Below are 25,157 nucleotides of genomic sequence, written 5' to 3'. Positions count from 1 at the left end.
CTGCTCAGTCATCTCCACGGCTACCATCATTATCATCATTTCATATTGCTTGTGACGTTCTTGCATGATATAATTCACATAACATTGAGACATCAATGGCATATTTTTGCCACCAAAATTTGGTCTAAAATCCCAATTCCACAAGCTTCAAGGTGTTTGAGACTTTAGTTTTTTCTTCTTTCTGAAGATGTTTTATTTATCGTATGTTTTCCACTCACCAAACTGAACATTTGAGATGAGCTGGGTCGCTCTGCTCCAGTGTACATGCCAAGAAATATCTGCAGCATCTTGTTGTCTTTGACACCTTCATATGTATTTCAATACACCCACAGTACCCTCTGGGAGATTAACAGTGAGAATTTATGCTGACAGTTTGTTAAACAAGTGTTTATAGATCTCCTTAAAAGGATGGGAATACTTTCAGCACTTGTCAGTGGAGCAGCAACCAATGTTTAAAACATAATTGTTGATATTCCAATGAGACTTTAATATCAGATTTAAATGACAGGGCCTCGGCTGCATATTCATTTGGAAAGAACCAAATTTAGCAATGAATTGCAACCGCTGATAATCCTTGGTTAGAGCTCCTCAATTCTATATGCGAGATAAACATCTGTTATCTTCTGTTCCAATTTTATTTTACGGCTCTCTCGCTCACCCTCCCATCCCTGGGAGCAGCATTATTTCTTGGCGAGGGCAGAAGGCGTTACAAGTTCTGATGGGGGCTCCATGGAGGATTGAGTTGAATAGCTTGGGAGCCACTGAGCTGAGGCTGTCTGGCTTTACCAGCCTTGCATTACCTCCCATTTACCTTACTTTTCACCCCACACCTCCCCAACGGAATAGCGGCTCTCAGGCCTGTGCGTCTCGCTTCTCCCAGATGGAGAGTGTTTTGTTCCCCGCATGCTCCCATCATCTGTCCCACTCGCCGCCCGAGCTCCTTCCTGAAAGATTACATTGTGTGGAGAGACCTTAATTATATTGCCTGCCCTCGTGTACCCAATGTCTGCCTCATCATATTAGTGCTCCGAGATGAGAATCTGAAGCTGTTGTCCTCCAGTTATCACTCCAGCCACTTACAAGAACTGTCGGTGGCTCGACATTGCAACATAAGCGGCAATGGTAAAGAAAGGAAATAACAATCTTGATGTTCATATAGATCAGTGATTTTCAACCACTGTGCCGCGGCACACTAGTGTACCTTGAGAAACCGTCAGGTGTGCCGTGAGGAATTATCCAATATCGCTTTTTATAGTTAACATTGATTAATCATCATTTGCAAATATTATGTCAATAGCCATTATGTCAAGAGTATACATGGACCAAAATATTCCAATTGCATTTGGTTTATTTGCTCAAACTGAAAGAATTGAACAGGGATGGAATATTCCTTTCCCCAATCCAATTCAGGTATCTTGTACCCGCTCTAACGGAAATTTGTCAGGGTGCGTTCTTCTTTGTGGTGTTTTTCTTCTTCAGTTGTTTATTGGCGGTTGGCAAGCAGCTTTCGTGTGCATTAGCGCCATCCGTGGAACAGAATCTAAACCCTTCTATACTTTATTCACAAGTCCAGTTTTATTAAAAAAGAAAATATATATCTATATAAAACATGCCCCGAGTTTAATTATAAGATATTAGCAAGATTGAATTTGATCTTTTCCTGTTTAAATTTATCCCGGGTGCGTTCTTTCAGCGCATGCTCAGATATGACGTAACACGCAGATCCAGACGTTCTTCAGTTTTAAAAAATGGAGGCCAGCAATCGGCATTGGACTGCTAAGCAAAGTTTGTTTTTGATTGAAACTAAATTTCAAGACTGGACAGACGAAAAACTGACAATACGGAGTTATTCCAACAAGTGAAAGAAAAACGTGATGTTGATGTTTACGTTTTACCGCACATGACCCATTGACTATTCTGGTTGATTTTCACGGTGCATGTAGACAAGAGATTGGAATATTCCTTTCCATGGATACCATTGTTTCCCGAAATGTCATTCGGAAAGAGAAAAGCCTGTCATGTAAAGACGTGGCTACTGTGGAGTGTCGGTGGTGTAAAGACTGGCAGAGCAATGTAATATTGGTCCGTGTTGCAACACCTACCTTGTTCCTCCGATAGACTTTTTGATGCACGTGTGAGGTCGTGGTGACATTTTGTAAAAAAGGATCCTTCTTGCTACAATGAAGTGCCATGATGCTTATTTATTGTAGCATTTGACCTTTGACTGCTGCGGTAGGTACTGCTGGTGAGGCAGGATATTATTACTCCCGTGATAGTCCAAGAGGGAGATTAGGTCTTGCCCCTTTGTTCACGCGTACTGCAGCCATATTATTTACATGTCCACATCACACTGACAACTTTTGCTCTTTAACAAATCAGAATGTGAATGTAATTATGACGCTATCCGGGCTGTGATTGAGAACGCTGTGGTTCTGAGGACAAAGAGATGCTGATTGGTATGATTGCAGAATGTTGGAAGACATTTCTCCTAACAAAGAATGGCAGCAGCTGTGCCAGAGAACATCTCATCATTTCACATGATCACAGTTAGACAATCAGGTCGTTTTTTGCAATGCATCAACCGTACACCTGAGACGATCCTGGGCCCTCTGAGCTTTTGATGTGTCGCATCACATGGATGCTCCCTCTTATCTTCTTCTCTGGTCCTCACTAGTTCCCGCTTCATTCCTCTCCTTGTTTTCATGGCACTTTATAATCTATTACCGATGTGTCCATCCATTCATTTTCTATAGCGCTAGTCCTCATTAGTGTGGTGAGCTGGAACTTAGACCAGCTGATTCCAGGCAAGAAGTGGTGTACACCGTGGACTTGTCAACAGACGGTCACTTTGCACACACACATGTGAACTGCCTTGTGAACACACACACACATATATATATATATATATATATACACACACATTCCTTTTAATTAATTAATTAAATTATTAAATCCTATCCCTCCATCTGGTACTTTTACAATCAGTAACTGTTACATTTGTTCACTTCTTGCTTTCCTAATATAGTTTAAGTTTTGTTTTTTTTTGTGTAACGGCCTTTGTTCTTTTTAGTTTCTTTCCTTTCCACTTCTGCACCTCTCGTCAATGCCAACCACGTTGTGTGGCAAAGAGAGGAAGTACTTGTTTTAATGTTAAACAAAACACAAATTTTATATTTACAATGTTTCACAACACTGCCGACTAGTGGCCAACATAAGTAACAGAGTGGGGGAGAGAAGGGGAAGGAGGGATTAATGACACGTGAAAAGGTATTATGATTACAAATATGAAAAACACATACCTGATGGACAAAAGAATGAAAATGAAGTGTCTTTCCTCTCCACTTCTGCACCCTACACAGACGGAACATAAATTACAAAAACCCGACGGGCCTAATGTAATGAAAATCCCGCCAGAAGTATAAATGAAAAGAAGCCCTTTTAACTAAAACCAACGATCGAAATAACATAAAACCAGTTGAAATGACAAATATATCGACATAAAAACAATATACACAACACGGATGACCAAATCTTAAACTAAACAACACATTTTGTCTGCAGCTCTTTAACTGAACTTACCCTCGTCAATGCTAACCACGTTGTGTGGCAAAGAGAGGAAGTGCTACCAGAGCTGGGGGCAACTACGGAAGCCCGGGAGGAGCAGAAGTGAAAGGATAAAATAAAGCACATACTAAGAAAGCAATGGAAATAGAGTAAACAAGATAATAAAAATAAATAACTAATTGAGATAAAATTCACACAATAACTAAACAATAATTAATTCACGCATTTAGAAAATAACTAATAAGTGCATTTTTAAGTCCGTTACATTTGGAGTTTTTTTTTTACAAGTCGCATTTTTGGCAGGTAATTTATTTTCCAAACTACTTGACCAAAACGGACATTACGTCCTCTTGGAAGGCAAGTTCTAACAATGCTAACGTATGCTAACACAATGGTTATTCAGCTACACAAAAAATAAACATATAATATATTTTTCATTTATAAGTAACATTATCAATTTAAAGACATATTTTCCACATGCACGCACCATTATTCTACCAGTTCCTGCGTGACCATCGGCCATCGCAACTCCGTTGGGCATCTTCCTCCCATGTTCCAAAAACATGCATGTTTCGTTAATTGGTGACTCCAAATTGTCCATAGGTATGAATGTGAGTGTGAATGGTTGTTTGTCTATATGTGCCCTGTGATTGGCTGACAACCAGTCCAGGGTGTGCACCTCTTGCCTGAAGACAGCTGGGATAGGCTCCAGCATACCCCAGCGACCCTTGTGAGGATAAGCGGCATAGAAAACAGGGTTAAATATGTTCATTTGGGTCACTGTTTGTCTTTGAATGTGTGATGGTGGGTCCCACACTACCCACAGCCAAACCAGTAAAGAACAGTCGGCACATACACATGCCTGTGTATGTTATTCCAAACACATTGTTTCCATTTGACAAAGAAACCATTTAACTAGAACATAGGAAAGTGACACCATTAATCTTGAACACCGCGATTCCATTGGGTAGTTCTTGATTGCCTTTGTAAGAATGGAGGCAGTGAGGCAGCTGTGGTCGTATGTGCATAGTAGAACCACATTGACATTGATTCTGGTTATACGTCTGTACTAATATGATCTGGGTGACTGCCCACAAGCTGGTTTCTATCATTTCTTCTTCTCGGGTCATCCCCAGTGCTGACAATAGGAAACCAGCCCTCAGCTTTGCAGGGGTTATTCTGTTCTCTCCAAGTGTTTCACCGACTTTGCAATCGGCATTTGTTTACATGGCTATTAATACACTCTATTCTCATGATGCCATGCACCCACAACCACATGTCTGTAATACAAGCGCCCTCTTCCATGCCCCCTACTGCTTTGGAAGTGGTAAAGCTGCACTGCGCACACACTTGTATCACGCACACGTAATATGTTGACAGAGGATATGAGAGGCTGGAGCAACCCTGTGAGGAGTGAAATGAAGTCTGTGTTGATTTCACAAGGCTTTCCCTCGGGGCAGGGAAATGAGAAGACCACGGTGTGTTCGTGATGTGATCTGCAGAAAGCGCATTGGCTGGCTCACACCCTTTCAGTCAGCTTTAGCAGATATGAGAATACACTTCAAGCACATCTGTGAACATATCACGGGCAGGGATGTGCAAATACATACACTAACTACCTTGTCAGAATTGTAGTTTTTTTTTTTGTGAAATGTAATTTTTGGCCTTCACATAAACTAGTAAATGTAGTCTATTGTACTCTATGTCAATGCTATCTATCAAATGTGACAATATATAGTACTATCCAAAAGTCATTAAATTTAGTGCTGCATTACCCCAGGATGCAAGGACATCATGGTGGGTCTGATTAATAACGTTTTTAATTAAATGCAGCACACAGGAATGAAAACTCAACAGGATAAAAAAAAATGGTGCTTCCCAAAGAGCTAGACGGTGATAAAAACAAAAACAAAAACAGGAGTTAAAAAAAAAAAAGCACCATAGAAATGGACATAAAGGGATAAAGTAGGCAAAAGTCAAACTTCCAAAAAAAAGGTACTGAGCTCACAGGTGAGCAAGTCATGAGGAGCAAGCATGGCAGGAAGACACAAAAAGGCAGTTCAAAGTTTTAACCAAAAAGTGAGTGTAGGGATCACACAAAGGGAGCTTAGAAGCTTGGCCGCAGGGATAGCAACAGGAGGCTCAGCAGAGCGCACGGAAAGCCAGGAGTCCTCATGGCACAAACACAAGTTCCAGGATTCGGTAGGAACATTCATGAGTCAACAATAGTGTGTCAAGGCACTGCAGGTTTTCCCTCCAACCAGTTACTCCAGCAGGTGATTCCATTGATGAGCCCCTTCCCTCAAATTGAGTGTGTCTCCAAACAGGAAATCATTGTGGGCACAAAAAAAGCCCAAATTCATTCAAAAACATTTGGCAAAACATGCACCCCAAAGGTATTCTTTGTGCTATTATTCTTCTGCTTCTTTTATTAAATTCAATTAAATTAATTTTAATTTAACCCAGTGAAATTTGGAACACAGTTTAATGTGCTCTACAGGAACTTCAAAGTCAAGTCTTTAGAAAACTCACAATAAGCTTATCAACACATCAGAAATCACAGGAGGTCATTACTGAATATAACAGTCTTACTCATAGTGTCATCTTAGATACAAGACTAAAATCATCACACAGCAGCTCAACCCTCAAACTAAGAAATATTCATTCATTCTTTAATTTTCTGCCGCTTATCCTCAAAAGGGTCGCGGGGGGTGCTGGGGGTGCTATCCCAGCTGTCTTCAGACGAGAGGCGGGGTACACCCTGGACTGGTCGCCAGCCAATCACAGGGCATATATAGACAGCTAAGAAATGTATAAGTCCCAATACAAGTTTCAAATATAAAACAGCAACTATGTTAACTTCTTCCTATAATGCTTTATTCCCAGTTAAGCAGTTCATTGACCAATGGCCTGAAGTTCTGAAGTATTGGAGATGTCACAAGATTAGAACGTGGCCATAAATTAGCCACACCACTGTATAATCCACGGGGTTTAGAGTTTAAGAAAAAAGTAGCGTCTAATACGCAGGAAATTACGGTAATTGCCAATTAGTCATTGACCTTTTGTCTAGTGATTCTAAACCTTTGAGGATATCTGCATTAGATGTACGCTTGATGTATTCCAAAGCATTTTGACCACAACCTGCATTAATTAAAACCTGTATTAATTTACTTTTTTTTATTAAAAAAAATAAAAAAATATTTTTTATTGTTATTTATTTATTATATATATATATTTATTATATTCTAATAATTTTTTGAGGATATCTGCATTAGATGTACGCTTGATGTATTCCAAAACATTTTGACCACAACCTGCATTAATTAAAACCTGTATTAATTTCCTTTTTTAATTATAAAAAATAAAAAATATATTTGTTATTGTTATTTATTTATTATATATATATTTTTTTATTATATTATAATAATTTTTTTATTAATTTACCTTGCTTTAAGAGTACCTGTAAGTATACTATTTGAACATGATTAATGTGATTCTGTTCTAATGCTTCAAATATGCTTTATAATTAATGGGCATTTAAAGGATAACAGAAGGAAGGAAGGAATATACAGAGGAAAGGAGTGAGTGAGTGACAGACACAATAAGGGGAAGGGGGGAACAAAGATGCAAACAGTGTTGATGAGTGGTAATAATGTGATAGCATGTGACAGTCGCTGAGACTCCCCATGTTTCCCAAAGCACGCTTAGATGAATGCAGTGTAGCCTTTTATCCCGTGTTATACAATAGGAAAAAAGGCTGTCACTGACTCCACTGGGAGCTCTGATGCGCTCAGAGGAGATGACAAAAGCCTTTCATCACATTGGATGCTTGCTTTTGCTTGTGCACGAAGGTACAATCATGGCACATACGTACATGCACAAGTTGCAGCCATACTGTACATATGCTTTCGCATGTAGTAACTAATACCGAGTCATTTTAAAAGCAGCATATGGTGTCACATGACTCAGAGCTTCTATAGCTACATCTGTCTGTGTTTCACTGTGTGTGTGTTTGCATAATGGGAGCCAGGCACAGTTCCTCTCTATCTGCCTCTTCAAGCAACATCCAAAGCCGTCCTCTCATCTCCCACTTTGCAGCGAAACTCATCCAAGCAGAAATACCTCTGGTTCACTCCGTCAGACTCAGAGAAAATCAAAGGGATTTTTAAAACCCAGTTGTCCAACCTGGCTTACATTCCTTGTATTTGGAGGAAATGGAAGGTTTTCTGTAATGTATGCCGAGGCAACTGCTATAGATTTAATTGAAAAAGGATGTCTGCTGAATGTCACACACACACATAAGGAGTCATCTTGATGTAGCGACGTCAGGTGGTGCAGCAGAGCGAGACTGTTGTGAAATGTCTGGGCCGGTGTGAAAGGAAAGAGGAGGTCAGAGCGTTATTGTACAATGTCCTTGGACAGACATACTGTATGTGTTATTGTCATGACATCACTTGAATGCAACCCATCACAGAAAGAGCGTGCATGGATGGCGTTTTCATTCCAGTGAAATATTTAAAAAAAATATCATTTTGGATTAAATATGAAAATGAAGACATTGACACACTTTATTAACATGTTTTGACAACATTATTTCCCACCTTTCCCAGACAATGACATGGAGGATGCAGAGGATCAGCTGAAGGGAGGTGAGTGACAGAATATTTCATGGTTACCTTTTCACCTTAACACCTTCCGTTCCTGCACACACAACCAGAGCGAGTGGTAAAGCTTTAACTCGTGACAGTGATTTGTGATTTGTCAGAGGAAATTGAATGTTTATTCATTGGTTGACAAGTTGAATCACGCTCTTGACGCTTTGCTATTAAAAATACTTCATGCCAGGTACACTGCATTACAAGAGCTTACGTCCACAGCTAAATCCCAGCACCATTCTGTTCGTGTGGCTCACTGGCACCGTGCCTCCAGACCACCTAAAGTGAGTGGCAAAAAAACATCTCCCCGCAGCGTGTGCTAGGCTCGAGAACAAACACAACCATCAGCGCGTAGTGCTTTTATCACTGCTCCATCTTGGCAAGTCGCCTGTAGCGCCCAGTTACTGCTTATCATGTTTAACTATTGACATTTGTCCATACACTGATGTCCTGAATAAAGATTGGCACTAATACAAAGCCGTGTGGCCGATTTGCTTAAATGTTGATAATAAAGACAAAGTTAAGATGGATTTTTAATTTTTTTTCATCTTGGGAGTTTTCTTCCAGTGTAAGAAAAAGAATATCAGAAACTTGCAACTAAACTGAGAGCGACAGAATGTGTGTAATGGTAATGGTAATGGTTTTATTTCATTTGAACATGCATCAGATTACAATTGAGTGCATCCCATAATCAGTTCACAGTTCCACATGTCCAAAAGGAGTAGGAAGAAGCAAAGCTTATTAAATCCTACCCCTCCATCTGGTACTTTTATGACCAGTAACTGTTAAATTTGTTCACTTCCTGCTTTCCATAATACAGTTTAAGTTTTTTGGGGGGGGTTTTGGCCCGTACTGAAGTACGAGGTGATATGACCATACAATTACATTATGTGTACCATAGTAACAGGCCATATAGTGATATATATATATAGCACATCATGACTGGTTCAAGACTCTTTGTAACCACCACCAAGCATAAGTGAGGTGTAAGTCAAATTATCATTAAATAAGCAAGCATCAACAAGATGTCAGTGATTTGTACAAATCCATTGAGCAATATTTCCCCCCACGCCAACCCAAATAAAACATACTTTTAGAGGTGTGTAGGGACATTTGTGAAATGGTCGTTTTCTGTAGTTCCAGTTGCTTCTTTAACCAGATTACATTACATTACCCTACAGTGTCATGGTATTTCAATAAGCCTATTGGATGGTCCACATAGTAGTATATCGTAATGCCAGCACTGTGTTGGTACAGTTGGGCCTTGTTTGATGGGCCTTTGCTCCAGTGCCAAATGCTGGCCCTGTATTTTGTTCCATCGGAGTCACTTGGACCCACTGCTGCATGGAGTCTATTCAAAGGTTCAAATGGCCGCCGCTTTCACATTCTCTGGCAGTTTTTGTCCCTGACTGTACACTGGGGTGACTCTCAAAGTCTCGCATTTCCCCGCAGGAGTCACTTTTTGTCAGGCAGTTATAAGACAAACAGCATGTAAAAGCCACAGAATTCTCCCTTATGGTGCCGGAGGTCTGACGCCATCACAGTCTTTTATCAGAATTCAGATGATGTCACGCCCTTTACACCTTAACCAATTGATGAACATATCAGTCAGCTCTTTGTCACTGAATTCTTTTCTTGTAGATAACACACCACCATCTACAAAATCAACAACCAAGGACGATGACAGCAACAAAGGTCTGTCTCTTTGAATATTGCATGTATGTTTTCATAGACACCATCCGGGAGGCTTTCTTTCAACAATATGTGTGTATTATTGTGGAATTAGTTTTGCATCATATTGAAGTGTTGAAAGCTGTACACATTTTCTCAGGTGATGCCACTGAAATTCCAAGTTGTTCTATTGTCAAAACAGAATTTCTTTTGGGAATATTTCTCCCAGGTTCCAATTGTCACCGTTATGAAGCCTTTACAGTACTAGAGGCAGTCAACCACTGAATAATAACACGAAAAGTCAAACTGCTCACCCTTAAAAGATTCGATTTAAGATTCCGGTGCTGAGGAAAGTAGTTCCAGCTAGTTGCTGGGGGGCAGTTAAGTAAAGAGTTTGGCTTCTATAATATGCGTTCCAAAGCATAATACATTTTCATCATAAAAATGCCTACTAGACAGACCTTACTATGCTACCATCTGCCGTCATGCACCTGCAATGCAGCTCTGCTCAATCTCAGCAATAAAAAAAAACAGGAAACATAACATGAAATAAATTGTGCAAATTGTCACTTCTCTAATTGCTCACATAATGTATACGGTGTCTTGTTCTTCAAAGCTTCAAAACATAAAATGCGTCCATATGTCTAATATGCTCTTTCTCCCAAGTGTAGACATATTACAGCGACTAACTTGTTACAATATTGCAGCAGATGGTATGGTTTTGCTGTGGAAAATCCACTAGCCCTACCTCACAAAGAGAGTCGCTCTGATTGGATCTCCTCCTTAAGGCATACCCCACCTCCTCTCCCAAACACAACTAAAATAGCTGTGAATCGATATTCCCACCCATCTACTTGACAAAATTGTGGATTTAATTTCTGTCAATCAATTTGTTCAATATTTTGAACATCATTCCATCATGGTTTTTGTCAGCATTTGTTTTGGTTAGGGGCGGCATGGCAGTCGAGTGGTTAGCACACAGACCTCACAGCTAGGAGACCAGGGTTCAATTCCACCCTCGGGCATCTCTGTGTGGAGTTTGCATGCTCTCCCGTGCATGCGTGGGTTTTCTCCGGGTACTCCGGTTTCCTCCCACATTCCAAAAACATAGGTATAGGTATGAATAGGTATGAATGTGAGTGTGAATGGTTGTTTGTCTATATGTGCCCTGTGATTGGCTGGCCACCAGTCCAGGGTGTACCCCGCCTCTCGCCCGAAGACAGCTGGGATAGGCTCCAGCACCCCCCGCAACCCTTGTGAGGAAAAGCGGTAGAAAATGAATGAATATTTTGATTAGTTTTTGGCTTGTTTTTAATCACTGGGCACATATAGAAAAACAAGCATTCACATTCATACCTATGGACAATTTAGAGTCTCTAATTAACCGAACATGCATGTTTTTGGAATGTGGGTGGAAATGAAGTACCCGGAGAAGTACCCAGGATCAATCTCCAAACTGAGTTTCGAACCCAGGTCTTCCAGATCTCCTGACCTTGTGGCCAACATGCTAACCACTAGGTGAGACAACAATGTATTAGTACATACTATAATGGATATTCAATGTAGTTACACGCTATTATATTGTAGTAAATGCAACACTATTACACTTTTTCTCTTCAACAGAAAACACACTTAGTGGAGTTAATCTAAGTGGAATGAAATCTCCTGGAATTTGCAATAAATACAGCTGCTGTATTGTATCTTTATGTAGGAATACCAAATAATGTGGACCAGGGGTCTCAAACTCAATTTACCTGGGGGCCACTGGAGCTAGGGTCTGGGTGAGACTGGGTCGCATCAGGTTTTCCTAAAAAACAACAAAAAAATGGAAAAATGAATAAACTTTACTTTGATTCCGATTTTCTACAAGAAAAGCTCTGATAAAACATTCCAGTGTTGTCAAATATCTTATTTTTCTACACAAAATAAGATGATAAATAAATAAACAAATCAAGAATAAAGAAAATCAATCAATCAGTAATAAGTAAATATAATAATAGTAATAATAAAACGGCAAATCATAAAACTTAGGAAACCATATATAGTTGGTGGCTAGACAAATAATTTTTTTCAGATTAAAATCAACAGTATTAACAGTTATTTAACCTTTAACATGAACATTAATCAAACGTAATAATTTTTTCTGGGTACATGATACCATACAGCCTCCATATCAAACTTGCGCGGGCCGCACTAACATTAAACTTTCATATCAAGACGGGGGCCTCAAACTAGTGTCCTGCGGGCCACGTGTTTGAGACCCCTGATGTGGACGATTTGTTTCATGTGTCTCACAGTGCCATTAATTATCTCAACACCAGATTGTGTGTGTACATAAAAAATATATATATTTTGCTTTTATGAAATGTTTTCTTGTTCAACAAGCACAACTGATGGCTACGATTCACTAGTCCCAGGTTCCTCTTTGGGGGAATGAATACAACATGAAGCTTGGTCCTTTTCAAACAAATGTTTTCTTGCAGGCAAACTTGTTTAAGAAGCCATTATCTGGCTATTCTGCAGTTTCAGCCCCTTTGGATGTGTAATATTGAAACAATTATAGGCTTCTCCGATACGATGGACCAAAGATAATTAGATTCTTACACTGGAGGGTGTTAGTAGGCAATTAAAATGGTACACCATCCATTTGTCTTCGAGCCTAAAGGTTGCAGGGAATTTTTAAAGATAGCAGTCATGGTTGTTTTCTCTGGGGGACATGGCTCATCTCGCTGATTGTGAGAGACTGGACTAGATAGCACAGTCACTTCAAGGGCGTCAATAATTCTGTGTTTTTAAACAAGGCGCAGTCGTTTCCGCTTGTTTTTTCAACATACCTTTCTATAGAATCCCGCTGCAGCAATTCAATATGAGTCACAAATTCAATCAGCAGCATTAGGAGGGCATAAGTATTTTGTAATAATCTTTATAAATCCTAATTTATCAGGCCCAGCAGCTTAATAGTAACTAATCCATTCACAAAAGGCCTTGGCACAGCTTTCTAGCATGGGAACACTCAGTCCTTGAGACAACCTCTCGCTCAAGAAGGGAATGAAATGATTTCGTAGTGCCTCCACTGTAAAAAGGTTAGGTGCCGATGTAGCACTAGGCGGGATTAATCATACAAAACACTCAGATGTCACGATAACGCTGAGCAGGGGAGATGTCGGCTTTGCTGAGTTCAACATCCATGAGTCTCCTCTCGGCACCAAATGCTTCCGTTCGGAAACGGAATTCAACGTGTGTCATTACCGCGGTTCGTATGTTGGCTGCTGTTGATGTGTGCAGTCTTTGTCTTTTGAATAAATTACACTCTTGCGGTGGCGTTGGTGGAGTGCTTGTCAATATGCCTCTGTGTCATCCATCACGGTCCTCAGGGACGTCATGCTCCACACCCCCACCCCCCCATGGGTCAGCCATGAGAGGCTTTTAGCCACTGTACACACTCCATATATAAATATACTAGTTAGAGGAGTAATATAGTGTTACTTCCGTGGAGGGAGAGAACACTAAACTAAACACAAACATCAGCTGCTATATGAACTCATATATACTATTTTCATTTAATTATTTACATATTTGTTATTTTATATATATGTACAGTATATGTAACTTCTTTGAATATTGGCATTTGAAACAAACACACCACCATTCCTTCGCCCTGAAACCAACTATACTTGCCTATCAACTAAATATAAATATTAGCAATAACAGCAAATATACCTGCACACAAGAAGTGTCAATCAAACTGCAGTCCCAAATCAACAAGTGCAGGCGAGCCACAATAGCTAATTTGTCCAGCAGCCAGATGCTATTTACCGAATAAACATACCTGTCATACTGACTTTAATTATCTCAGAACATCCCCAAAACATCACACAAACTCAGGAGAAGCTATTAAAGTTGCTGTCTGTCAGGGTGGGGCTGATAGCGTTCCAACGTACGATATATCCCGTCCTCTTCCTGCTAATTGTGGACGACTTCTCTGACACTGTGTGTACTTATGTGTGTGCAAACACAGACATGTATTTAATGCAACAACAAATCTCATTCAGTTTAACTCGTAATTATGAAGAATATGTACATTTCTTGCACAATCTGCTCTATAAAATCATTATTGCATGAAAAATGTTTACAACATGTTCTTGTTTTTAACCTTAAATTGCTAAAATTAACCTATTTTAAAACATGCCGGAGTCTGAAATACAACCATTTTTGCTTTCTAAATATATTCTGCAAAAGATGACGTCAACAGTAAGACAGATTTTTCACATTAAACTTGCACCATCAGAGCTGCCCATATTTCACTGTACATTGGGATCAACAGGCCATTGTTGCACAGCGTGGACAGGAAAAAACAAGGGAATCGTAGACTCGTAATTATTAAGAATATGTACATTTCTTGCACAATCTGCTCTATAAAATCATTATTGCATGAAAAATGTTTATTTTTAAAATTGTAATAGTTGCTGCTTATGGGGGTGTCATACAACTTCATGTCAAAAAATCTGAATTGTCCCTTTAATGACAACAAACCTACAACTCCAACTGTAATGCAATAGCCAAGCTCACATTTTGATATTATTTATTTTTCTCTCTGTGATCCTTCTGTTCATGGAACATACAAGACAATAATTACATGTTTGTGTTTCAAAAGTAGCTAAGCCAACACGCAAGCATTCACAGATGTACTGACATCCACACTTTGCAATAGAAGCATCACCTGAATTGGCGAGCAGCCCCGCAATATTTACTATTTGGCATCAGGGTGGTATTAGTGAGATTAGTGGGTGTCACTGGGCACAATAAAATGTGAACCTTGAGCCAGAAATCAATGTCTTGCTGAATGTGTTTGTCTGGATTGCTAAGGTTTCTGGGAACAAGGCTGAGGGAGAGGAGAGGAATGGCGAGCATGAATGCTACATAGAAATAAATAACGCTGAGTAGGCCAGCACTCAGCCACTGCTGACCAACACATGCAAAAAGTGAGCTTTTGGTCATCCCAGATGACATACGCTTCATGAAATTTTTCTTTTCTTTGCTCCAGTTAACTTTAATAGACGAGGTGGATGAGAGGACAGTGGGAAGTATGTGTTTGATTTCCATTCATTCCTTGAGTACCAGATCCATCATGTAAGATAACCACTCTGGTCAAGTAGGACACAGTAGGGAGGTTGCATATCAACTTCTAAATTCTTTATGTCCTTGTAATACTTAACCCGTGCTGTTGATGTAAATAAATCATGTACATGCCTGTAAGACATGTCTTTTAACACAACACCTTTATGTGGATGCTCACCTTTTGACATTTCTAAAAATGAAATTTAGGCCAGATCATTAATGCTGAGTGTTGAAGGGTAGATATGAGATGGTAGGCTTTTTGTATGCAGTTGGTCAAGTATGTTGGAGCATGAATAGGAAGTATTAAGTACACTTAATGTTTGCAATGGAACCTTGTGACAATGCTGCCACCTGCTGTTTGTAATACATGAGTGAGTAGCATTGCAAGGAGGTTTACATTGTGGAAAGACACCCTTCTAATGCTACTAATCTTAGAGCCATTATAAATCACAGCTGCCCTATATATAGGAAGTTTTGTCATGCAGCGTGAGCGGAGAATTCATTATTGCAAATGGAAGACTGTTCTTTTCAATAAGCCAAATATGAATGATCAAATAAACTTGAATGCAACCTCTTGCCACATCTGACATGTTGTTTGGCATCACTTTATACAATTATGACAGTCATTGGGGGTATTTTCAACTCATGTTTTGACCTCAGCCATTTCCACTCAAGTATTCTTTTGCCCCTCTGTGTATGAGGCTCTATCTCCAAATGTCAGTCATGATTAATAGAGAGGATTTTCATCGACTGCATGTCACCAGCATTCTGCGTGATGGACAGAGGCACTTTGCACAAACATTCAGCGCAGTGCTTGCTAGAACTAGACTTTTTTTGTGTATTTAATAGAGGTTGCCATTTTATTGTTCTGGGTGCAGGGCAAAATAGCATAGATATGGAAAATGGTTTCTCTCTGCGGCTTGTTAAAAAAAAAAAGCAATTATTGCATCTGCACAATAGCCATTGTGTAGAGCATGTTCTCTTATTGGTGTCATGGCTTTCATTTACACACTTTGTCCTACATGTCATTCATTTACACATGTATAAGAGTGCCTAACATTACATTTATTTGATGTCACAACCAAACTACCTCTTATTTATATATAAGTCACAGTCTGCAATCGTAATGGTCACTATTATTCATTATGTAAACAACAACACCTAACTGTTCATCTGTGGTCAGTAATTAGGAATTGCATTTAAAGTGCTATTACAATCCTGTCCTATTATCACATCATTCCAGGGGTGCTGATACAGTTTAGTTTAGTCAGTGCAGCGCCAGATTACTTATCATGCAATGCAACAGTCGTTTTTGTTGCAAATGTTGGGCTATATATCCTGTGAACGCCCACCAAATGTACATTAAAAACGCTATTTGTTCATACACAGTCATGGAAAAAATTATTAGACCACCTTTGTTTTCTCCAGTTCACTGATCCATGTTAATTCCTGGTATAAAAGTACAAATATAATGATGATTACAAAAATAGGTCATAAGAGTTTAATTTAAGAGCCGATATCTAGCAACTTCCATGGTGTCCTTGATAATAACCAAAATCAATTACATGAATAAATATAGCATTGTACTGCCACAAAATTAAACTCTTATGAGCCATGTTTGGAGTCATATTTGTCCAAATAAAGGTACCTTTAGTTGTACCAGGCATTCAAATGAACAAGAAACTGAAGACATGATTGTGCCACCGGTGTATAAACTGTCAAACATCAGTCTTTGAGGACCAGGCATCTTTTTATTTGACTGGAACCAATCATGAGTTATGATATAACTCACCACAGGCTTGCCAATACATTGTAAATTGCAAGAGATCATTACTCACTATAACAGTCTGACTCACCGCGTCATCTTATAAACAACATTAAACTCAGCACACAGCAACCTAACACTCAAAAAGTACCTATAAAATATACATTTACATTTTTCAAGAGGTCATTACTCACTATAACAGCCTGACTCACCGCGTCATCTTACAAACAACATTAAACTCACCACACAGCAACCTAACACTCAAAAAGTACCTATAAAATATACATTAAAATTTTGATGTACAAGTGTTAATTTTTAAAGCACTGTCTGAGGTTTTCGAGGGGCAGGAGCTAGGCGGCGTCACTGAAAGCAGCGCTGTGACGCTGTAGCATAATGAAGAATTAATACTGAAAGCCCCCCACTGCCTCTCATTGGTCTACCTGACACCTCGCCATGCCCCCCCACTATTTGAGAAGCACTGCTGTATAAGTAATAGCACCCCAAAGGCTTGATCAATCAGCTTCCTCTAATCTAAAAAAAACACATAAATACCTGAAATAAGTGGTTACTGCTTTTAGCTAGTAAACTAAACAACAAATTACATGGACACTAAAAGTAGCGAGGAAAAAAGTAATGTTTGCTTCCATTTAAGATACATTATGCGCCTTATTCTCCCTGTTGCACCACATCAATAAAAATAAGCCCGGTACAAATAAATCTCAAATTAGATAAAATAACAATGTGAAAAACAGACGAGACATATTCACGTTGCTCTTTAAGAAATGTTTTGGAAATCTCTTTGTTGCTGCTGTCCATTGACAAACATACATATGCATTCAATTAATGCAATATGCAAATGCGTGTTTTTCACAATCCGCAATCACACAAAGTTGCGAAAGCTGTAAGACACAGTAATTTGCATGCCGAGCCAGTACCACACACACATGCACACCATCTGCTTGTCCTCCTGGTCTTACCCAAAAGTAATACTTGCGGTATATCTGGGGTAGAGAATTTTTTGTTATGGAAGTAATTTGTATCAGCTCGTCAGAAAATGTACACTTTGCCGGAGAAGCGTTATCAAGCTCATTATCGGGAGAGACATGCACAACAACAGCCCTCTGTTCATTCATTTATGATGAAATGTGACATACTCGTGCATGAACATGTCCTCTGTTTTAGCAGAGTTTTGGGATGTTTAGAACAACAACTGTTCCTGGACATGTCAACTTTGTTTTTAAAAGTTCCACCAAGCAATTCTGTCAGTTCAACTCTTAAGGCTAAAGACCTCCAATACTACAATTAATATTTTCCTATTGGGCGGCATGGCGGCCTAGTGGTTAGCGCGCAGACCTCACAGGAGACCAGGGTTCAATTCCCACCCTCGGCCATCTCTGTGTGGAGTTTGCATGTTCTCCCTGTGCATGCGTGGGTTTTCTCCGGGTACTCCGGTTTCCTCCCACATTCCAAAAACATGCTAGGTTAATTGGCGACTCCAAATTGTCCATAGGTATGAATGTGAGTGTGAATGGTTGTTTGTCTATATGTGCCCTGTGATTGGCTGGCCACCAGTCCAGGGTGTACCCCGCCTCTTGCCCGAAGACAGCTGGGATAGGCTCCAGCATCCCCCGCGACCCTCGTGAGGAAAAAGCGGTAGAAAATGAATGAATGAATGAATGTTGGTCAAACAGCTGCACGGCGGTCAAGTGGTTAGCGCGCAGACCTCACAGCGAGGAGACCAGGGTTCAATTCCACCCTCGGCCATCTCTGTGTGGAGTTTGCATGTTCTCCCCGTGCATGCGTGGGTTTTCTCCGGGTACTCCGGTTTCCTCCCACATTCCAAAAACATGCTAGGTTAATTGGCGACTCCAAATTGTCCATAGGTATGAATGTGAGTGTGAATGGTTGTTTGTCTATATGTGCCCTGTGATTGACTGGCCGCCTCTCGCCCTAAGACAGCTGGGATAGGCTCCAGCACCCCCTGCAACCCTCACACAAGCCTGTAATATCAACAAAAGCTGCCTGGTTGAGCTTTGTCAATGTATTACTTTATTCGAAGTATGTTTAGGCGTGTATTATGTTTAAATTCAACATGTCTACATGGAGTGTGTACACAGAAGAGTAGGACTACTCTCCGTTTTTGATAAGTTGAAGTGTGAATATCCAAATATTTGATGATAATTTCTTTTGCATGTTTGTAAAAAACAAAACCAATACCATACTTGCTTTTATAGTTAGTATAGTTACTCCAGACCGCATTCACTGTGCAATATCTGATCAACCTCCATGTGCAATATTAAGGGCTCTAAATACAATATACTAAGTTCTATGTGAAGTATTTCCATAATGCCTCATATTAACTCACTAGCAAGATCTCAGTGTATAGACTAGTCATATATCTCATCTCGTTTCATATTATCTACATACTGTATTGTATATAACTCTGGGAAAAACTGTTGATTTTGTTAATACTTGGGTTGTTTATATTGTTTATTTTTCTATATTGTGTATTTTGTACTGCTTAACTGATTCTGTACTCTTGCTGCTGTGCAATGCAAATTTCCCCACTGAGGGACGAATAAAGGCATATCTTATCTTATCTTATCTCTTACCATGTCTATGGTCTAAGACTGTGACACACAGGAAGTTTCTGGGGGTTTTTTCAGGTGATGCTCATGCTCACAACATGAATCATTTATCTAGGGAAAATGTTGCGATCGTTTGTCTGTTTTGTTTTCCATGGTTTGTGTGTGACATGCTTTTGTTCTCTTCCCCTTCTAGGAAAGGAGGAAGCAGGTGATGAAGACGAGGGTGACAATGGTAATGTCACTTTATGGTTCATTAACATGCTCACAGCCCCTTGGCTCTGCCAGTGTTTCTTGATGTCATTTGTCATCAAAAACTGAATTTACTATTCGCTCCATTTCAGTCTTTCCATTCCACATGCAAGAACTGCAACAACAAAAAAAAAAGTTCTCTTATCACAGACACATGAAACAAAGAAATCCCTCAATTATGTATGGCTTTGGAAGTGACATTCTTTCCCCCTTCTTTTTGTCACTTAATTTATGCATGCCTTTGTGGTTCCATTGCTCTCACACTGCAGTACAAAGACAAAGCGACATAAAGCGATGGAATGAAAAAGCTGTTTGAGGTGATATCGAAATCTGAGTTTCACTCCAGGCACAAATATTTTGTACTTTTTTCTGGATCTCTCTTGTTTCTAGATGTGGAAGGAATTGAAGATGTGGTGATGGAGAGTCAGAACCCAGGTATGGTACACTTTTAAACAAAGCCTCTATTTATGGGGTTGTGTTACTCCACTACACAAACACAACAGACTGATTCTCACTTCTGTCATTCATCCGTTTGTTAGTGAAAAGTGAACCGCGATATAACGAGGGGACAATGTATATATTCATTCATTCATTCATTCATTTTCTACCGCTGTTACACCCGCAAAACGTAATAACTGCCCACATACGTAATAAACCACAAACGTAATACAAATCTGCATCTTTGAATGTAATAATCTCGCAAATGTAATAAATTTCCCACAAATGTAATAAAATTTGCCCACTGCAAACGTAATACTGAATTACACCCACATTATTATTACATATGTGGGATAGTGAAAATCTGTAAATGTAAATATATAAACTTCCCACAAATGTAATATGAGACAAAATAATGATCTTTGTGGTTGTTGTTTGTTCTTTCTTCTTTTAATGAGGGAGAAGGTGTGGATGTCATTTTGAGGATTTTAACAAGATAATTCTTTTTTTTCTTTTTTTATGTGGAAAAAATATTATTCAGAGTATCATTTGAAAGAATTAAAGGAATCTTTAATTATTAAATTATAATTTATTTTTAATTAAAAAAGATAACATAATTGTGATAATTGCAATTGTTTTAATAAAATTATTATTACTATTGTTATTATTATATTTTATTATTTCTTTTGATTATTTATTCCCCATATATACACAAATCACACATATAATAATATACTGTAACTACAAACAAAATGTAATAATTTCCTGCAAATGTGATAGTTATTACATTTGCAGGAAATTTAGTATTACGTTTGCAGTGGGCAAATTTTATTACATTTGTGGGAAATTTATTACATTTGCGGGATTATTACATTCAAAGCTGCAGATTTGTATTACGTTTGTGGGCAGTTATTTTGTTTGCGGGTGTAACATACTGTTTATGTGCGGTTATTATGTGTCGCGGGGGTGCTGGAGCCTATCCCAGCTGTCTTTGGGCAAGAGGTGGGGTACACCCTGCACTGGTCGCCACACATCACTGTATATATGTTTGTACAAAAGTATGTACTATATTATAAATGTCATTCAAGCTAGAAGATACCACACAAATTGAATTATATACATTAATATTCTGTTCACATTTTTTGTTTACCTTCAGGCAAAAGTAAATATTTGGAACCGGGAAACGTTACCCGACCCTATTCAAGAACTCATACATGCACAAGTTTATATAAATGTGGTCCAGCAGCCCCTGAAAGAGGCTTATGTGTATTCACATAGACTTCTTGCATGTGCGTGTGTGTTACAAAAAGCAACCATTAACTGAGAGCAAGGACCATTTATTTTTCTCTGAACTTTTCTGCCTCCCTATATAATTAACATTCAGGATTTGCATTGCTGTCAGAAAGCATCGCCTTGCTTCTTTTCTTTTATGTAAATCCCATTCCATTGACAACATTTTGACAGATGGAGCACACAGTCTCTCTCCAAACATGAATTTTGTAGATATTCAATAAGAGTGTTGTGGTAAATGCATCCCTGGGTCGATATCCAAGGCCTTAGATCTGTAATTACCTTCTTGTGGGACGCAAACATAAAGGTAAGAGCTACAATGAGCAAAAAAAAAAATACAGTACAGTTTAAAAATTCAAAATATGTTTTTCAAAATCCCATACTTTTTCTAGACTCAGTAAATGTATCATGTAGATAAATAATGGAATTAAATGTTTTGTTTTCATTATAAACATTATAATATATGTCACCATTATCATAGCTAGGTTCTCATACAAAGAAAGACAAAACTCAAGACCTGTCATGATAATCGATTAAAACAAACTATGTCGATAATCATCTCCTCGTGTCTCTGTACCACAGGCCGGATGACAGGAGGGTTCACTCTGCATCTGTCTGTGTGCATTGGTTCTATAGTGTAATAAACAGAGAGAGTGAGCCCTCCTCTTTTTGCGGAGGCGGGGCTACTAGTGAGTGGCTACAGACTGAGAGCAGCAAATTAGCCTCGTGAGCAAGCATACGCTAACATGAATGAAGGCAGAGAAATGATGGTTTCTATGGTGAATGTCATAGCCCCATTGTGGGAATATTTAAACAGCTTTTGACTGCATTCAAAAAAGCAACCTTTGACCACTGACTTTTCCCTTTTGTTTACAAAGTCGTTCAGTTTAACCACTATCATGGCATTCCATAATTCCATGTACCGGTACTCTAATTCCCATTCGCTACATCCTCACCAAACAAATGTTTATATAAAACGACGGTAGCTGAAAATGTAAATAAATGAACCAGATAATCTGAGCCGTATTAAAAACTGAACTGTTGAGGTCCTCATTTGACGATGTGACAGATTTAATTATTATTTTTTTTGTATTTTGATGTTGATCAAGATGAAGATTTGGGCCATGAGATGATGAGTCAAGAGAGAGATGAAGATCAAAATAACAGCCAAGACAAACATGATCACACCAGCATCGATAAAAATGATGAAGACACGACTTTTGACAGCAAGGATAAAGATGAAGGTACTTAAAAGTGTATCTTTAATTAAATGTCATTACTGTTAAAAGTGTTTTGTGGTCCAATTTATTTTTAAAAGGGTTCTGTGTCATTTTCATGTGTTTTTTTTTTTTTTTTAGTTATACTGTCAAAAGTAACGGGACACCCCTCTTGTTCTATTAAGGATCTTACCATGACAATTCCATGCTTTTATTTAACACGTTGGGAAACGCCATTTCCTGTTCCAGCATGTTTGTGCCACAGTGCAACCAAGATCCATAAAGGCACACTTGGTTGAGTTTGTTGTGGAAGAATAAGTGCAGAGCCCTGACCACTGATTGTGAGCCAGCAGACCCTTCCTCAGGTCCAAAATCAGTGACCTCACAAGTGAATTGACCCACAAAAAGTTGAAGCTCTTAAAGCAGCACAACACATTTTACTTTGTGTGGATGTGATAGCAGGTTCCTTAATCGTTTTGTCCATATCGTAGTATACCTTAATGGCTTAAATCACAGACTGTTAAAATATTTGTCATATTTTAGGCTATATAGGCTTTAGGCTTCATGCTGATCAACACATCGTGATTAAAGTCACATGAACCGTTATGTGAATATAAGACCAATAAGACCAATGTTTTTTGTTTTTTTTGCAGCTGAAGAAGCGCAAACTACTACAAAGACAGATGATGAAGACACAGGAAAGTCCACTGTAGAGATGGAAGGTAAAATGTTGATGTTATCAGACTCACAATAGACTGGAGCCTATCCCAGCTGTCTTTGGGCTAGAAGCGGGGTACACCCTGGACTGGTCGCCAGCCAATCACAGGGCACATATAGACAAACAACCATTCACACTCACATTCATACCTATGGACAATTTGGAGTGGCCAATTAACCTAGCATGTTTTTGGAATGTGGGAGGAAACCGGAGTACCCGGAGAAAACCCACGCATGCACGGGGAGAACATGCAAACTCCACACAGAGATGCCCAAACAGAGATTCAAACCCAGGTCTTCCAGATCTCCTTATTGTGTGGCCAACATGCTAACTGCTCGTCCATTCATTCATTCATTTTCTACCGCTTTTTCCTCACGAGGGTCGCGGGGGGTGGTGGAGCCTATCCCAGCTGTCTTCGGGCGAGAGGCGGGGTACACCCTGGACTGGTCGCCAGCCAATCACAGGGCACATATAGACAAACAACCATTCACACTCACATTCATACCTATGGACAATTTGGAGTGGCCAATTAACCTAGCATGTTTTTGGAATGTGGGAGGAAACCGGAATTGAACCCTGGTCCTCCTAGCTGTGAGGTCTGTGTGCTAACCACTAGACCGCCGTGCCGCCCGGGTCTATAATTATTTTTTTAAATATGCATGTTGACAGGGGACGTATTTTGCTTATTTTCGGCCCTTTGTATTGAGTTGTGGATAGAGCAGCTACACAGGATAAACTGCACTGGAAGCTTTCTAGATCTTCCAGAATCTATACCTATTCCAGCTGATTTTCCAAAACAATCTGTTTTTATTTATTCCACCCATGACGCGCCTCCGGACACGCTCACTGCGCTGTGGTTGATCCCACTCAGCTTGTACAGCTAACTAACAGCTTACACAGTTTGTACCCAGGCATGCCCATATAAAAAACTCACCGGCTGGATGGAAGTCACGGTGAGCCTTTGGAAAAACGGTGGAGCTTTCAAACATTCAGGGCTCACTTCCAAATACGCATAGCTCATTGTCTCAAACTGATCTGAAACTGCCATCGTTTAACATGATAATACAACAATCTAACAACATTTATACGTCAGAAAAGTGAAAAAAGCATAATAGGCTTCCGTTTAAGCTAAATTTATGCAGTTTTGGCCTTTTGGCATTATTGGCTTGCATATGCCAGCATAGAAATGACTGAATGAAGTAACATACAAATACAAGACATTGAAAGACATGTTGATATGTAGTATTTTACACGGGTCACTAGGTGCCAGTAATGTTACAGTAACAACCTGTTGATGTTATTGGTGGATAAGGATAGGGAAGAGGAAGTGTTGTTGTGGGGAAACAGGGAGCGTCACAGTCTCTGTGAACGTTACAATACAAAAAAACAAAAGAACGAACAAGAAGGAACTCTTCCAATACTAAGGTATATTATGTTTTATTTTCTGTAATTATGTCTGCTATTTTGAGTAAAACAGGTGTAAAGGTGACTATAGGGATGTTAGTTCATGTCTCGAAGGCTCTAATAGTGTTTAAATCTGCACTTGGAAGGTTGTAAATTACAAACAAAAAGGAACTCTTCCAATACTAACGTATATTATGTTTTATTTTCTGTAATTATGTCTGCTATTTTGAGTAAAACGAGTGTAAAGGTGACTATAGGGATATTAGTTCATGTCTCGAAGGCTCTAATAGTGTTTAAATCTGTACTTAAAAGGTTGTAAATAGGTTTTCTATGCCTGTACTATGAATTTATTCCATTTATAAATAAGGAATTCTACTTGGCATAAATTCATTTATCATGATTGGGTCTGAAACCAATTACGTAACTGTGATAAACAAGGAATGACTGTACATTATCCATACTCCTGCACACACACACTAT

At 39.2% G+C, this 25,157-nt stretch overlaps 1 protein-coding gene across 2 annotated transcripts in view; it reads left to right on the top strand.

Annotated features, from left to right (window-relative positions):
* The window catches only part of macrod2 (mono-ADP ribosylhydrolase 2), a 452,466-nt gene that overhangs the window by 403,347 nt on the left and 23,962 nt on the right, over window positions 1-25,157 (top strand). Inside the window, exons 10-15 of one of the 2 annotated variants that reach the window (XM_058058339.2) lie at window positions 8,175-8,213; window positions 9,861-9,914; window positions 19,555-19,593; window positions 20,001-20,045; window positions 22,448-22,582; window positions 23,209-23,277. In XM_058058339.2, coding sequence (XP_057914322.2) covers window positions 8,175-8,213; window positions 9,861-9,914; window positions 19,555-19,593; window positions 20,001-20,045; window positions 22,448-22,582; window positions 23,209-23,277 — 381 coding nt within the window. The remainder of the gene's footprint in view (window positions 1-8,174; window positions 8,214-9,860; window positions 9,915-19,554; window positions 19,594-20,000; window positions 20,046-22,447; window positions 22,583-23,208; window positions 23,278-25,157) is intronic. The other variant, XM_058058340.2, reaches the window with a different exon arrangement.

Source organism: Doryrhamphus excisus, linkage group LG20 (assembly GCF_037039965.1).
Source record: "Doryrhamphus excisus strain RoL-2023G ecotype Guam linkage group LG20, RoL_Dexc_Guam_v1.1, whole genome shotgun sequence".
Taxonomy (NCBI): domain Eukaryota; kingdom Metazoa; phylum Chordata; class Actinopteri; order Syngnathiformes; family Syngnathidae; genus Doryrhamphus; species Doryrhamphus excisus.
This window is presented reverse-complemented; position numbering and strand designations above follow the sequence as displayed.